The sequence below is a fragment of the Poecilia formosa genome, unplaced genomic scaffold (genome assembly GCF_000485575.1).
Source record: "Poecilia formosa unplaced genomic scaffold, Poecilia_formosa-5.1.2 Scaffold8, whole genome shotgun sequence".
Taxonomy (NCBI): domain Eukaryota; kingdom Metazoa; phylum Chordata; class Actinopteri; order Cyprinodontiformes; family Poeciliidae; genus Poecilia; species Poecilia formosa.
In genome coordinates, this window is record NW_006799947.1 from 1,633,779 (window position 1) to 1,651,258 (window position 17,480).

Consider the following 17,480-nt stretch of genomic DNA (forward strand, 5'->3'; position numbering starts at 1 on the left):
ACTTGTTTCCTATAGTGCAGGACAACAGCACAACGAAGTGATGGCTCAGGCATCTCACAGTTGCACTACTTTTGCCTTAATTGTTTGGGAAAAGCAATGAAAAGCTTTATTATTCACACTACATCCCATAGTTTTATATTAATTTACATAAAAATTAATAGAGCAAACTCAGCTGGAAATATATAAAAAAGCACTTCTTTCTAAATGTTGAAACATCATGTCACCAATTAAAACGTTTCACGAGATTTCAACAAATACTGCGGCTCTTTTCTGGTTATTCTTCTGTCTTTTTTCTGTTGTTTTATTAGTAAAAGGGTTTAGATCAAACGTTAGACACAGTCTGTGGTTTATGCTGCTGTCCAGAAGGAGAAAGCATGAGTGGACTGTGGCAATACAAATTCCCAGACCATTCGTTTTGACTGGAAGTGATGATATGGCTCCTCGTTAGAACTTCACTTCACATCTTTACCGGGGCCTAAAATACACAAAACACAAACCTACTTGATTAGTGGCTATTATATCTAACACATCACAGATTTGACAGATAGCAACACTCCTCAGTTAGTTAAAAACTAAACTCAACTCATTTGTACCTCATTTAGACTGTTTTTTTCTGTATTGTAAAAAAAAAAAAAAGTAGTCTAGTAGCTCAAGTAGCCTAGGACCTCAGCTTCTCTGAATAGCTGATGGCAAAATACAACACAGGGAAATCTGCTGTTGGCAAAGAAAACATCTACACAAAAGCTAAAATGGGAGAACCGACAAATCTATTGAGATGTGATTTCTCTGAGCAAATACTTCAAACTGTTCTTTATATAATCTTCTACATAAACACTGTTACAACCGTAAAATTAGAAAATGTAAAATGAATAGTAGAACTGAACACCTGGCAATACACAGTAGATTTAGGTTTAGGGTTTGCACCCAAAACGCATTTAATCTGAAAATCAGCCAATAGGCCAATGGTGGCGCTGGGGGTGATGTCTCAAAACGTAGTCAGAGAATAATTAAATTGCTTAGATCAGGGTGTCAGACTTTAGTTTTCGAGGGCTGCTGTCCCGCAACATTTTGTCCAACACACCTGAATGCAAGGACAGAGACCCGTGGGTGAGGTGTGTGGGACCAGAGATGCATCTAAAAGTTGCTGAAGGCCTGGAGTTTAACAGCTGTGGCTTAGATCAAAGAGTATGCATGTGATAGAAGGGCCATGCTGAAATCCAGTGGGGCAAAACCTGGAAAAACTCAAGTTTTTTTTAAGGCACTGTTTTGTCTGATGAACTCAAGCTCTTGAACGCTAACAAAACTTTGTGACACATTGTAATTCATCACACCACTAGAGTGCAGTGTTGAGCACCCATTTTTGTGTGCAAGCTGCATTAGGCCTGTGTATATGACCATGTATTTGAAACATTTTAAGTCTCAATAAGAAGCAGAGCTGCTTTTGGGTTAGGGCTTTGGATTAGGACTAAGATGTGAGTTGAGTTTAGGGTTAGGCATGTACTGGCAGTGGTTCGGTTTAGGATAAGGGCCGGGTCTAGGCTATTGAAATGGATGAAAAAAATGGATGGAAGTCAATGCAAAATTCTACATGTGAGAGAATGTGTGTGTAGGTGTGCATGTGTGTGTGTGTGTGTTACCTATCCTGCTGAGGAGATTTTTCCGGGCAATAACAAAGGCCAGGATGTCAGAATCAACTTCCTGATCTCCAGTCAGTGGAATGGAAGAAGACGTGAGGGTTGTTGTGGAAAGGTCCCTGAAACGTACTTGTGGTTACTCCAACATGCCCAGGGTTGAAATTTGTCTTTTTAAAAAACGTGGTCATGTTTGTTTTGGAGCAGGCACAAAAACAAGTCTTCATGTGACCCCTGCATGAAACATGTAAACTGTTCACGGAGCAAAATTTAAAGCAGAAACTTTGACAGAGAACAGCTCCTTGTGTTTCAGAGCCTCGCTACAGAACAAAAGTGGGTCTGTGCTGCGAGAGTGCTTGTTTAAGAGGAAGCATATACATATTACAGCGAGTGTTTAACAGTGGCTGTAAAATGGAGCTTTCAGCATCTGGGTTAAAGCAAGACTCTTTTGATTTGTGAACACGACTCGCAGACGTTACTTCACAAAGACATTAAAATTTATGACGGCTCTCGTAAGTGAAGAAAAAACACAGAACAGCTATAAAATCTGCAGGTCTGGGCTGAATGTATGGATTTAGGAGTCATTGTGGGTGTGTATGAAAGTATTAATTGAAAAAATTAGGCAAAAAAAAAAAGAGGCTTAATTTCAGTTAGTAAAAGTCGCAGCTCATTCAATAGATGCCAGAAAAATCAATTTCCCAAGTTAAACTATTTCAGTCTTCTAATTAGCGTTTCAATTGAAGCAAAAATTGGTTCAAATCATATATTCTGGATGCTTTTTAGGTCTGTGATAAAACTCTGGTTAATGTACCTCCAGTATGAATTCTTACTCTCCTCTTGGGACTTGTTCCAGGCTGACCAAACTGGGGCTGGAAGTTTGTCTATGGGTTCAAGACAGCTGAAAGTAAGACAAATTGAGTTATTTCCACTCTCAGCTTTTTTATTTTATTTTTTTTACTTTACAAACTCCAATGCAGTACAATCTAAACATACTTCCCTGAAATAAAAGAAGAGATAATTAAGAACTGACTGACCTCAGTTCAGGAGCAGAAGAGACCGAATGGTCCGGATTTGTCTCCTGCTTTGACGGAGACTCCTTCATTGTGCTGCTTAGCTCAGGAGAGCTGTGGAAGAAAGCAGAGCCTTTCATAAAGACAGAGATAACGTCAAAGTAATACCACAGGTTTGTGTTTGAAACATGGAAGTTATCCGTGTCCTCTTCTTTATACCACCAGATGGAGCTACAGCATAAAGCAGCCAGAACGTTTCTTTTGCAGGTTCATCAAAATTCTTGATTACTTTGGGCCCTCTTGTAAGTTTCTTCCAGGCTTGTCCTGCATTCAACTCAAGTCCTCTTTGGCCATGTAGAACTAGAGAAACATTCCCACAGTGGTATGGTGCCCCCATCATGTTTAGTAGTGGGGATTTTGTGTTAAGGGTGATGATCATTGTTATTTTTTTTGCCACAGAATGTTTTGCATGTCGGCCAAAAAGTCCAGCTTCGGGTTTTCTGACCAGAGCCCATTCACCCACATGTTTGCAGTGTACCCTACATGGCTTGTGGGAGATTTTACAGGATTTCTTATGGCTTTCTCCTTCCAGCTTCTTTATAGAAGTCAGAATTGTGGGGTGCGCCAGCCTGGCAACAGATGCAGCTTCTGCACAGCTACAAAAGCCCTCCTGAGTGCTTCTCTGATTAAAGCTTCCCTTCGAAAATGATGTATCCTTTTCCGTTCACTTCACACACATTGTGAACATACGCTGAAGCTTGTGGTTGGAAAATGGAAAAAAATGGAAAAAAGTAGTTTTCAAAATTGTGATGAGAATGATTTGATTCCTCTGTTCAGCTCTGAGCGAGCTTCAAACTATGACACATGTATTAAGTGCAGTTTGCAGAAGGAATTTACACTCGATGTGGATTCTGCAATTTCTTTGTTCTTTCTTTCTAGTTTTTTCTTATTTCAAAGTGAAAATAAGAGAGAAACGGGAGCAAATAAAACTTAACGAAATAGACAAAACCTTCCTGGTTGCATTGTGTCAGCAAATAAAGTAGCATATTGTAAAACGGCCATATGGTAGTAAACACTCGCCAACAGCAGACATGAGAGGAATCATTTCCAGGGCAGTTTCTGTGATCAGTCTCGGAGGAAAGCGTTGACAAACTCTGGGCTCTTTCCCTCACTGTGTGTGCATTAATAACTGTCATCAGAGTTACTGTAGATTTAAGATGATAAATTCGGGCTGTGATTATGTTGTGAATGTCCTCTGGCTGACGGCGTCACAGATGGTGAAGCAAATGCACACAAACGCCTGAAAGTGATGACAAATGTTCAATGTCTGTTCCGTGCAAGCCAGCAATCAGAAGCACGTCGTTGAGTAATCAACTAATTATGAAAGGGTAAACATTAATGTATTTTGTAGAAATGCGTAATTGACAATTGTTTTTTTTTTTTCATGCAACTTGTGACTTACAATTAATCTCAATTTAAATTTAATCAGAAGGTGTATATTTTTGAAGGTATTTAAATGAATGAATGAATGAATGAATGAATGAATGAATATACTTTATTAATTCCAGATGGAAATTCACATCTCAGTACAATTCATGAAGTAACATATATTTGGTTGTCCTAAGTTTTTTTTTTTTTTTTTTTTTTTTTTTAATTCAACACATTCTTCCCTATAATTTTTTTCAATTTTGGGCCTGAAAGGGCAAAAAACATCATTTCAGAATTTAAGAAAAAAAAGTTTGTCACTTCTCCAATTCGGACAAAATGCCAGCCAGCTTTCCTATGTTGGTCTCCGTGAATTTAAAGGAGATGTGGATTGCAGCTGGTTATTTGTCCAAGGATTTCCTCAAGGTTTAAAAACAAACACTGAATAAAAAAAAAAAAAAAAAAAAGAGGAGGGGATAATTGTCTTGCTATGTGCCGAAAATCAGCTGCAAAGAAAACAATGAAAAGAACAGAGATAAAGGAAGACTTTGGTTGTGTAATAATCCGCTGTCGTTTGACAAAACCACATCACTGATTCTTCATCCGGAATTTCAAAAATGTAACAAAACAAGTAAAAGAGGCTTTTGAGACCTGTAAAACCATTCTCAATACTCCTAATTGGTAGAGAAGCAAAGAGTGCATATATAAAAATATAGCAGAAAAGGTCTTACCAAAATCCTGGAGTGCCAGGTGAAGATGGTTGCAAGGTTTCATTTTGAGATGTAGAGCCATATTTCGCTTCAGTTTCCGACTCAGACTCCTAATAAAAATATATTTTTTAAATTGCTGAAACATTTCTACAACAACTGTCAACAAAAACAGCCCGACAGAATAACATGAGCATGCTACATACATCTGACAGATTAAAGAAAGCACCTCTGATGCTTTACTGCTCTGGTTCGTCATTTAGCAAACGCAAAGTTTAAGCAAGTGCATGTGTGCGTCTAATACTGGATCAACGCTGTTGGGCATAAACTGGTGAGAAAAACACTCAGCTTTGTGAGGCAAAACTGCTACACTTCCTCATCGTCCGTCATTCAGAAATTCATATCCAAATGTTGCCGAGATAAAAGAGAGAGACGCTCCTATCTCCATTCATAAGGTCAGCAGAATTTGCTCCTCAGATGTTCTTGCTTTACATCTTTGTTTTGGCTGGTTGCCTGAAATGTGCTCAGCAGTTGTCCAGGCTGAGCAAAGCGTGAGTTATCAGACTCCTCACTGAGTCAGTGTTACAACTGAATCCTTTGCCAGCCGTCCTCTCCGCAATCTTTTTCTATATTAGACTAAAATAGACTCTGACTCATGTTGTTATCCACTCTGTTAGTGTTTGAGTCACATGGAATTCAGGAAAAATAAATAAACAAATGCATCTCTGTTTGCCTCCTATTCTTTCTCCCACTAAGTCCCATTTAGCCTTTGTGACAAACAAGAGGCAGCAATCGACACATTTGTCCAGTGTTGTACATGCTAAATGTCAGCACTGCTCAAAACACCAGTATGGCAAGAAACACAGTTCATAAAGAGAAAAACATAGATACAAACCTAGCATGAGAATCACATTTTTGGTTGTTTCATTCTGATCAGAGCAGATTTACAGCTCCTAACACATTTTTTCATAAACCTTGAACTTTTTCACACTTTGTCTCAAAGTATTAATGTCCTTCCATTTGGATACAAATTATTAATTTTAACAAGCATAATATTGCTGCCACTGTTATTTTAGTTCATTGTGTGTATGCATATTTAAAATGTTTGGAACTAAGCCTCAACAGGACTGCCGGCTCTGCACCAAGCTCTACATCGAAGCGCACACTAGTTTGCCTGCTGGTCTAAAACAAGTTTTTTTTATTTGCCATTTTTGCTTGACCCCTGCCCTGACCTGAGGTCATATGATTCTATAGTCGTCTTTCTTTTATTTGACGCTTATCGCAACACAGTTGCAATGGATTTGTATTTAGAAGTGTCAAATTAAACATGGGGTGAATACCTATGCATTTATATTTCCAAGATCCTAGTTGTGAAAAGTTTTGAAAACTCTGCATTAGTGGGGGGTTTTTTCAGCCACTACAGTTACACACGACATTGTGTTGTTGTTTTTTTTTTTTTAGTAAAGATATACTGACGTTTGTGGTTTTATTATGACATAACATGAAAAGTCCACGGGTATGAACACATTTGCAAAAGGCACGGTGAGATGAAAAGAGGCCAGTCACCTGCAGATTCAAAGCCTCCTGACTCCACCACTTCAGGAAATCCTTCTGGATCTTGACCTTCACCCTGTCCATCAACAGCTGCAGATGCTCGATCTCTGTCCTCAGAGCCTTTAGGCGGCCAAGGTTGCTGTTGTAGCTGACAAGGGATATCAGCAGTGGAAAATGTATCTTTAGTTGTCGTTACACAGCACCTGCTGCGTTCAATCAGACCAAGCAGGGTCTTTTGGGGGGGTGGGGAACTGTAATAACATTCGGTAAGTTATTTGAGACAACTCACGTTACTTTCTCTTGCTTAATTTGTTTGCAGAGGCTTTCTTCCAGGGGGTCGTTCTCCTCCCCGTCCTGCATATCGTTCCCTGTCACAGCTATAAAGCAATTCAATTTAAACATGCAGATATTTAGAAATTTGCGTCCAGAAGTAGAATGTAAGTAAAATGTAATTTATGAGCTCTTCCATGAGGTTGAGATTTAAACTAACAAGAAAAGCCCTTTGACGTCAGAACCAGAGGAAAATGTTAGCTTTATGACCAAATTTTCTCATCAAAGCGTCCATGTTAACAGATCAAAACCATCAGAAGAGGAGCTAACAGAGTGTAGTTTCGGTATTCAAGCTTGCAGTCACTGAGGCCTTCTGTCAAAGCTTTGAAGTGGCCACTAATGCACACAAGACAAAAGCAGCCAGAAAGTTCAGGGTTTCCCATCCTTTCGGGAGTGACGAGTTTAGAAAAACGATAAAAAAAGATGTTCCATTTGTCAAAATTTATACACTGATGTGACATCAGTGTATAAATGTTCAAAGGCGATTCGTCACATGGTCAGGGGAAAAGCTGACATCAAACTCATACGATCGTGAAACAACTCCTCCGCCCCATGCCGGATCCTCCACCATACATAACAGTGGGCATGTGATGTTTTTCTGCTTCTTCATTCTGTGTTTCACGCCACACACATCTAGAGAGGTTGTAGCAAAAAAATAAATAAAAATAAAAATAAGTTGAATCTTTCTGTGCCAGGAGGACATGCTTCAGTTAAAGGTCCAGTTTAGAAAACCTCCACATCTACATTTGTGAATAGAGGCTTTATTGTGGCCTTCTCCTAAACAGACGGTTTACATGACTTGGACAGACTCTAATGAAGGCCTGGTGCCACCAAGATGCAGCTGCTCTCTTTCACTGAGCTTGTCGACTTTATTAACCATTCTTATCCTTGTTTGTCACAGTTAAAGTATTTTAGAACTTGTTTTTTGTTTTTTTTTTTGCTCTAAATGTAGGAATGGGAAGGTTTATAAAATAATATATTTACCTGACCTTACATCTGCTTCACATGCATCGCATATTCTTTTTAATTTTGAAGGATGGCTAGAATGAATTTGCCTCTATTTTAAATCATATGTATAGCCCAGAAACAAAAGAGATCACTGATTGCAAAACACAAATTAAAATTAACTCATGTTAGTTAATTTTGACTAATGTTCAAATCAACATAAAAAAAAAAAATGTTTTTATATTTACGCAGTAGATGTCTACGGTACAGGTTACATAATAGGTCTGTTCCTGGCAACACCATTAAAATTCCCTTTTTCCTACTGTGGATTTCCTTCCCCACTACATAACTGTACATAGAGCTTACTGCTGGTGGAACTATCTACAGAAGCTCTAAAGAAAGTGCATAGGTTTACGTGTATGTTAAACATTGTGCAGGTTGAACATACACGTGGGTTATCTCGTTCAATCATGTACGTTTTCATCTTCATACCCTGAGCTGCTCTTTGTCTCCTCCGCGTCTCCAACTGCTTCTTCAATTCAGCTGAAGACAAAGAAGAAAGAAGACAAAAATATGTTAAATTTTCAACATTAAATGTGTTTTCAAATTACCTTTTTACATAATCTCTTTTGCAGCCTGCAAGAGATACTGAACGGGAAGCTGAAAACAAAATCAGTTTGTGGGGACAAACCCGCAGCGACACTTGAAGCCTCTTCAAGGGCATTTCTGCACTTTCCTCAGTTTGTGATTTTAACAGATATCAAGGTTTAAAAAACTGCAATTATTTTTCATCACATTGTTCTTTTTTTAATATTTCAGCTTTTGACTGAAGAGCATTTTGGTTCAGAAACCAAAACTAAATAATTTTGGCTTAGAAATATATTTTTTTAGGAAAAAAATATTTAGTTTTAGAACTAAAATTTTCGGTAAAATTTTGTAGAAGTCCAATATGGTGAACTTAAATTATGGAAAACTATTTATTTATTTATAGTATTTATTAGTTATAGACAGTAGAAAAACGATTGGTGTAGATTCCTAGTCATAAAGATTAGGACAATTAACCAGTCCTTATATAATGAGATAAATGAACTTTTGTTTGTTTTTTTCTTAGTGTAATCCTTAGCTGATGGAGTCTATCTGCTTCAAGGTTCAACATCTTCAAAGACATTCTCTATACGTCAGTAGCAACAACCATTATCTGTGTTATTGTTGGGTTTCTATCACCTCAAACAAGTCAGACCCTGACACCAACATAATTTCCACTCACTGGAAATAATTTCTGGGCCGTTCTCTGTACGCTTGTGAGATGGCTGTGTGATCATCTGGGTAGATCAGCAGTTTCAGAAACACTTAGGCTGGTCTGTAAAGCCCCAACAGACATGGCCTGTTCAAACTCACTTAAATCCCCAGTGCTTCCCAGTTCTGATGCTCAGTTTGAACTTTGCCAAATCGCCTTCATCACGTTTGGATGAGTTGCTAGGTCGAGAGTGTCTGTAGCTATTTGTGCAAACAACGCCAGGAATAAGCATGAAGGGGAGGTTTGGGTTTTTTGGGGGTCACAAACAAACAGACATGAAGGGTAGAAGAATGGTAGTGTCTGTGATTTTCTTTAACAATCCCTTAGGTCTCATACATAAAAACTGCTCAGTAATTGAGCCCTGCAAAGTGATGCTATGTCCAATCTAAAATCAGAGGTTTAAGCTCCATAGATGAGAAATCCAGATGAAGTCCTCTCTTGAAAAACTACCTTTACACTGAATACCACCCATGCTGTCCTACAATAGTTGGATTGAAGTGATTCTAAACCCACAAGGATTTTGCATTTAGTCAGCACTTTCTTTCAGAAAGCTTTAAAATTGTTTGCAAAATCCCAGTGCAACCAGTTTGTCTTTCCAAGCGCATCACGAGCACTTTCGTTCAAAGTCAACCGCTTTAGGGGTTTCTGTAGACAGCAGAGACTTGAACAGATGAAGTGAAACATTATACAGGACACACAGAGTCATATGGTGCCCGTGACAAGACTGTTTTTCCAAATGGTTATGAGGTATGAGGCAGAGTTTGGGATCCTCTCATGAAGCCATGTATTTGGGTAGCTGAGAATGTAAATGATCTGAGACGCCCTGTGGCTTCATTTTGTGGTCAGGTGGGTAGCCTGGGTCTTCTCTTACAAGCACGACACTCTAAAACACGCCTACTGATGTCGAGTCTGCGTCTTCAAAAGAACATTAAAGGATTAAGGGATGTTTAAACCCCTAAGAGGGGAGTTCATAAAGACATGATGAGCGCACTGTCTGTGTTGTTTAAATCCATCACATCACGTACATAAGCATTTCAGAATCCCCAACACTAAGATCAAAACAAAGGAACCACAGTGGGAAATTCACGTGATCTACTTTTACGTAGTGTAGTAGTTGTGGCCGCAAATCTGTAATATCTGACAATTCCTGCGTGCTGGCTTTGTGGAGCAGTAAAACGCAGTCGCCAGACAAAGCACCACAGATTCGACTTTAAATGCAACTGAAATCCTGGCAGTAACCTCCTTCTATAGCCGCCGCTTTATATGACCAAAAAAAAAAAAAAAAAATGCACTGCATCTGCAACAAAGTGAAAGAGTTGATGAGAACCGCATGCATAATATAAAACGCTTTACACTCCTGGAAAAAAATCTAAACTGAGCAACGCAACAAATCACCTGTTGATAAAGAACAAGCAGAAAGTGTCCACTCAGCACATACAGAACTGGGGAAAAACCTGTTTCTCACAATGTCCCTTTTGTTTTTGTCACATTGCAACTGAACTTTGTTGAATCAAAGAATTTTAAATATATTTTAAGGGCAAAGTCTCACTGAATGGTGGTTCCTAAAATTCCTGATGTTTTATTGATGTCATTTTTCTTTTCTATTTTATGTTGAGTTGTAATGAAATTTACCTGCATTAATAACACTGAAAATAATTGGTGGTTGGTTGAATTGTTTTACTAGTGTGGTATTTTTGCTGCTAAAATGAAGAATAAATATTGAAAATAATTTGATATTTTCCCACTGTGCATATGATGCAATATCATAAGTGCTTCAGAGAGGAAGCACTTATGATATTGCATCATATGCAGAGAGATTCAACCTAACCAAATTAAGTTTTTCTCCATAGCATATGGTAAGGGTTATCCTCTTTGAAGACAAGCTTTAAGCTATAAGTTTCAATAAATACCCACATTTTGGTGGCATGATGCTTGAATGGGATTTAAAGTATGCCATGAGTCAAGGATCTAGATCAGCTTCTGATGTAAACAGAATGAAATATTGTTTACACCAAGAAAACAATACATCAAAAGATCAACATAGTAGTAAGAAAAACCTACAGGAAAAGTTTACCAATGTATCTTGACTGCAACAAATATCACATATCAAAAGAGAGGAAACATAAAATGTTGTTTATACTAAACCAAAAAAATTTACTAAACAGTCTCTGTTTTTTGTTGAATAGCTGTGTTTATAACAGCTGTACATGAAGACTTTATGCAAAAACAATTGTATTTGCAACATGAGTAATGCATAAATCATAACACTCATGCAAAATCTGGTTTATTATCTCAATCTGTGACGCATGGCGGCTGAAATAGTCACAGTGTGGCTAAATATTTTTGTAACCTGTCCTTACCTTGTTATTTTTGCCGTTCTGACATCGTCATCTCTCAAAGTGTCTTTTTGAGGTTTTTCGTCAGTTCAGGGGGAATAAAGTGTATCTTTGTAAAAGGTTGAGGTAGCAAAATCCCCAAAGACCCAATTTACAACCACAGCATCCTATATAGTTTAATGGGATTTTATATGACATTCCAACATAAAGTGACGCATAATTGTGAGTGGAAAGGACTAAGATCGAATTTGTGGAGTGGACACGTATTGGTTATGCAAGCATTTTGAAAATCATACACCATTTCCCATCTATCAATTATGCATTACTGTATGTTGGTCTGTCAAATAAAATTCAAATATAGTTTCTGAATGTAACCTGACAAACTGAGAGGCTGATTAAATGGTGTCATTGTTTTTTCAAGGCCCTGTAAAACTATCTCTAACTGCATGATTAATCAGTGAGCCAAGAGCCAGAATGAAACATTTAGAAGGCATGACAAACTATTGATCAAGACCCTTTAAAAAAAGAAATGTCTAGCACACTGGAAAGAAAAAAATAAAATAAAGGAGGCTCTTACATGATATATTTTTTGATAATGATATATTTTTTGAAACATCTTGGGCTTAAAGGTCATTTATTTAAAGGTGAGCTGAGTGTATTACCTAAAAGATACCAGATGCTTTACCTAAGACCGCGCTGCATAAATCCTCCAACATCTGGCCAAATAATCAGGAGATGCTGCTTGCTTCCAGCTGCCTTCCACGTTTTATACTGCAGAGGACGCGTATCGCTGATCTTTCTGAGCAAATACATACACATGCATGCACTCTCTGAACCGAGAGGCTCAAAATGTATCTTCTTCCAGTGGGACTGGATTCCAGAGCTACGTGTCGTGGCCAAGTACAATAGAGTAATGTTTAGACACTGATGTTTCCTCGCGCTCCCATCTCTCTTTTTATCCCCTGCTACCGACCCTCCAAGCTGGGTATGTCCAAAAGCAAAAGAAATTCACTATATTACATAAAATTTTTCCACGGTGCACATTACGCATAAAACATAGGTGGCTAACAGCGTCCAAGCAGGGCTTCCAAAATGACAAAGAAGCTTTGAGTTACCAGCCAGAAGAAGCAACACTTTTTTTTGATTAAAAACAGTGTCTAATGCAGGAAGAATGCAGTTCCATCAGTATGATAATGTAGTAATATTCACAGCCTAAAGATGGTTTTGAGACAATTTTTTGAAAATGACATTTTTTTTAACATTTTCGAAATGTTAAAAAAGAAAAAAAAAAATTTTTTTTTTTTACTTTTCAATCATACAAATGTTTATCTTCATTTTACTTTACTGTGTGTGGGTCAATGGAGGAACAAGGGTTACTAAACGCTGTCATACTTGATTTCTTTGTGATGCACAACAAACATGGCCACGTCAACACTTCTTGGGGCGAAAGGAGGAAAACAATAGACTGTAGGGGTGACAAACACATGGTGGTATATATGAGGGTGACGGGCACAAACTGCCAAACCACTGAGAGTGATCCAAGGCAGGGATGAGGCGTGGTCCTGCTGTAAACAGATCTATTTTATTGGTGTGTGAAGTCAGCCACAAACACACATGAGTGGATGCATCACAAGAGTAAAGGGAAACTTAAAAATTTACTTTTGTTTGTAAGAGAAAATGTAGCCCACATAAAACTCTAATTCCATCCCACCTACTGCACAAATTTGCATCAGACAACAACCTACTAAACTTGTCTTCAGATGTCTCCGAGTGTTTCTGTGGAAACAGCTTAGACACTATTAACTAACCAATCAATCAGGATCTTCTTTTCTATCTAATTTAGTAAAAAAAAAAACAAAAAAAAAAAACAAACTTATTTTATGGTTTTTAACCACTGTGTAATGCCGAAGCCAAATTAAGATGTCTGTTGACAATGAAGATTATTGTTATTATTGTAATAAGCAGCTGACAAACTATTGTGAATGTGGGGAAATTTGGAGAACTTCTTTGCCTTTTAACGCTTAATTTCATTGAGGTTTATTTGTTCTGCCTACAGTCCCACCACAGCACATTAAGTTTGAGGTTTGGACTTTGAAGTATGTTGATTTTTTTGCTTTTTCAGCCAATCTCTGGTATATCTGCCGCTGTTTTAGGCATACTTTTTGCTGTTGATCTAGTTTCGATCAAGCTTCAGACATCCGACAGATGGACAGATTACTCTTGAATACCTTGGTATAAAAAAAACTCAGTAACAACAACGTGTCCAGATCTTGTGGCTGCAAAACAAGCCCATATCATTACCTCTCCACCAGGGTAAATTGCTATAAGGCTTTTGTTCTGACATGTTGGGTATTGTTTGTTAAAAACGTAATGACGTGTCTTATGCCATTTTCTTTTTAGAAAGAAGAGCCTTATTAATGCTTCTAAACAAGCTGTTCTTATTCAGTCTTTTTCTAACAATTCAGTCAGGAATAACTTCTGGAGGCCTCGAGAGCATCGCATGTAGCTTTTGGGGCTTTCATCTTTTCTCTGAGCATTGAAAGGGTTAATCTTGGAGTAAGTATACCGAGGTGTCAAATCTTGAAAATGTGATTTGAAAATTTGTTTTGTTCTGCGTTGTAGAATAATTCATGTTTTAACCCCTCCCAGACTGATGGGTAGGAACTACTGCTTCTTTGTGATCATTGTTGAGGTCTTACCTATTTGGACTTATTGTTATCGCAGACACCCAACTGCTCCACACTAAACAACTACCAAAACTTCTGCTTTTACAGAGGAGCTCACAAAGATAATGAACACTACATCAAGTCCATCTGGTAAGGAAAGATTGTATTTGTCATCTTATTTTTATTTTTTTTTTTTTAAAGAAGCAATTAGAATTTTTTTTACGAAATTCTTTTGCATTTGCATGTTTAGTCCTAAGAATGAAAAACTGCATCCAAAAGCTGTTAAATTTTACATTTACCTAGTATTTAGAGAAAGAACTGTAAAATTAGGCCACTGTACTACCATTGCATATAGCTTTACAAGAAGTACATGTGTTAACAAATCGCAGCGAGAGACTGTGAACGTCTTTGGATTCATTCACATTGCATTGCAAATTAATGCCAGGAATCATTTTGGCTTAGTTAAGTTAGTGACTATCAGGAAGAACTCGGGGGAGCTCTAACAGAATCGCCATAAAACAGCCTGAGATCGACTCGTAAAAAGCACAGGTTGGAAGCCCGCTATAAGTGGATGGAAATTTGAATGCCTCCCAGTTCTGGGAAGGCTTAGGAATGCTGTGAAAGATATTCTGACGCTCGAGGGACTCAACAGTGATCTGGTGTTGATGTTTTTTGGTTGGGTACCACAGGAATAACACTGAGAGCAAATTGTAGACGTGAAAGATGTTCACAGCTAAAAACTGTAACGTAATATCTACAGAAGAACTCCCAAATGTTGAGAGAACTCACTGATTCGGTTTCTGGCTCCCTTTAGTTGTTCTCCAAGTCTTCTGGCCTCATCTGACCTGGTCAAAAGAAGAAGCCAAATCTTTTTTTACACTAAATTTAATGAATGGAAAACTACAATTAAGGAAATAACCAAGGGGTGTGCTTTGAGGTGCAATGATTATGAAAAAGGTGAAATAAAATTTTATGTTATCATGTGTTTGCAACTTTACTGTATCAGAAGGAATCTTAAATGCAAGCAGAAGCCATATAACACTGTGGAGGAATATCTTGTTCCTTTCGTCACTCACCTTTCTTTGAGTATATTCGAATTCTCTTCAATGGTTTGATGTTCCTCGTGATCTCTTATGAAAATCTCAAATGCTTCCTGTTTTCCCATTGACAACTTTGAACCTGAGGAGATAAAAATCTGTACTGAAACACCAAAATACTCATGAAGGACCATTCAAAAGTATTAATACTACTTTAATAGTAGACCACGTTGAGGTTTGCGGTTTGCAACCACAAACCTCAACGTATAAAACGACAACAGTATGTGCAACGATATGTGAATATTTCCATGGGAAATATATATTAACATTTTTAAAAGTCACATATAATCTTTTTAAAACCAGCAAATCAAATTTCAAACTACTTGGGTATAAGATCAGACTTTTTTATTGGTTTCTTTTCTTGTGTTTCATCTTTAGCTAGTGACAAACAGATGCTTAGCTCTGGACAAATGAGAGATAATTATAATTGCACATGCTGGGTTAAAGCTTGAGATCTTTATCTCTAAACTGCCTCCAGCAAACAGCTTACACTCAGTCCTGAATCATGGCTGTTACTCACTGGAAAACACAGTATGGGACTCTAATCTCTAAAATATTTGCTTAACTAAACCCATCATTCAAATTACCTTATTTACAATGTCTGTGTTTGTCATACTCCCCTAAAACAAATCTAATAACTATGAGAAAATTGGACAGAGCTGTGGTCTCTCCCACATCCTTTGACTCCAATCTGGCAGCCAGATGTGGGCCGAACCCCCCAACCTTCCACCTTTTACCAAGGACAAACCACACGAACAATTAGACTGTTGTTCAGGGTTAGGAGGGATATAAACACAAAGATAAACAGCATGTCAGCAACACCTACTACAGCCCACCCCCTCCAACATAAACTTCTACAAATTAGGACATTAAATTATTTTGAACCCCACATCCTCACTGTTTTATATGCTTGTAATGATTTTAATAGGGTTTGTTTCCTGAAGATCTATGCATGTGCTATAAATATAGTTTTTTTTTATTTGGAACAAGGTCATTCTAGATCTTTGTGTTTTGTTTTTGTTTTTTTGTAATCCAAAACTGTTTTAACAAGAGTGTTATCAAGATGTAAAAATATCCTACTTTGCACAAGAAGTAAACTTAAGTAAATGCTCAACTTTGGAAAACCCCAAACTTGACATCAGTTTCCAATATTTCCACTATTGTTACTTTTGTGACGTTTGCAGAGGGACATACACAGGGCTCTGACTCGTTTGAGAATTATGGCTGTTTAGTAAGTGATTTGTGTTTCTTCATTTTTGGAAAGTCTTGACTAAAACCAGCAGCCAACATGTGGACATAGACTGTTGGAGCCAATCTCAACAATTCACTGTTGGGCTTTCACAGGGGAACCGTTTGGCTTGCATGAACAGCAACATACCAGGAATATCTCAGAGAAACATCACCTCATTTCATACAATAACATAGCTGCACAGATACAAGGACACTGTTTCGTTTGTTTTTTTGTTTTTTTTCTTCCTTTCTCTTTGCTTCAAGTGTTTGAGAAACCGCAACCAGCTTAAACCAGAGAAGATGGCACTAATCCTCAGATTTGGAGAATATGACTCACCAATGTTTTTCTTTTGATATTTATGTGGATAACCTAATTTAATCCGTGTGCTTTGTGGATTTAGATTATGTAATGGGGAAACATTACATAATAGAAGCATGTAATAAAATGAGCATATATATATATATATACAGTTGTGGTCAAAAGTGTACATACACTTGTAAAAAATCATAATGTTATGGATGTCTTGAGTCTCCAATAAGTTCTACAACTCTTATTTTTCTGTGATAGAGTGATCGGAACACATACATGTTTGTCACAAAAAACAGTCATAAAATTTGGTTCTTTCATAAATTTATTATGGGTCTGCTGAAAATGTCACCAAATCTGCTGGGTCAAAAATATACATACAGCAACATTAGTATTTGGTTACATGTCCCTTGGCCATTTTCACAGCAACTAGGCGCTTTTAGTAGCCATCCACAAGGTCCTGGCAAGCTTCAGGTCGAATGTTTGACCACTCTTCTTGACAGAATTGGTGCAGTTCAGCTAAATGTGATGGTTTTCTTGCATGAACCTGTTTCTTTAGCACTGTCCACATGTTCTCAATGGGGTTTAAGTCAGGACTTTGGGAAGGCCATTCTAAAACCTTAATTCTAGCCTGGTTTAGCCATTCCTTTACCACTTTTGATGTGTGTTTTGGGTCATTGTCTTGTTGGAACACCCAACTGCGCCCAAGACCCAACCTTCGGGCTGATGGTTTTAAGTTTTCCTGCAGAATTTGGAGGTAATCCTCCTTCTTCATTATCCCATTTACTTTCTGCAAAGAACCAGTTCCACTGGCAGCAAAACATCCCCAGAGCATAATACTACCACCACCATGCTTGACAGTAGGCATGGTGTTCCTGGGATTAAAGGCCTCACCTTTTCTCCTCCAAACATATTGCTGGGTGTTGTGGCCAAACAGCTCAATTT

General features: G+C 37.8%; 1 protein-coding gene across 1 annotated transcript in view; it reads right to left on the reverse strand.

Moving 5' to 3' along the window:
• Positions 1-57: 57 nt before the first annotated feature.
• The window catches only part of kif6 (kinesin family member 6), a 61,409-nt gene continuing 43,986 nt past the window's right edge, over positions 58-17,480 (reverse strand). The window contains exons 16-25 of the mRNA XM_016662136.1: positions 14,978-15,080; positions 14,691-14,746; positions 8,095-8,145; positions 6,617-6,704; positions 6,340-6,475; positions 4,798-4,886; positions 2,666-2,755; positions 2,443-2,529; positions 1,638-1,753; positions 58-475 (exon numbers count right to left, since the gene is read on the reverse strand). Coding sequence (XP_016517622.1) covers positions 453-475; positions 1,638-1,753; positions 2,443-2,529; positions 2,666-2,755; positions 4,798-4,886; positions 6,340-6,475; positions 6,617-6,704; positions 8,095-8,145; positions 14,691-14,746; positions 14,978-15,080 — 839 coding nt within the window. The 3' untranslated portion in view covers positions 58-452. The remainder of the gene's footprint in view (positions 476-1,637; positions 1,754-2,442; positions 2,530-2,665; positions 2,756-4,797; positions 4,887-6,339; positions 6,476-6,616; positions 6,705-8,094; positions 8,146-14,690; positions 14,747-14,977; positions 15,081-17,480) is intronic.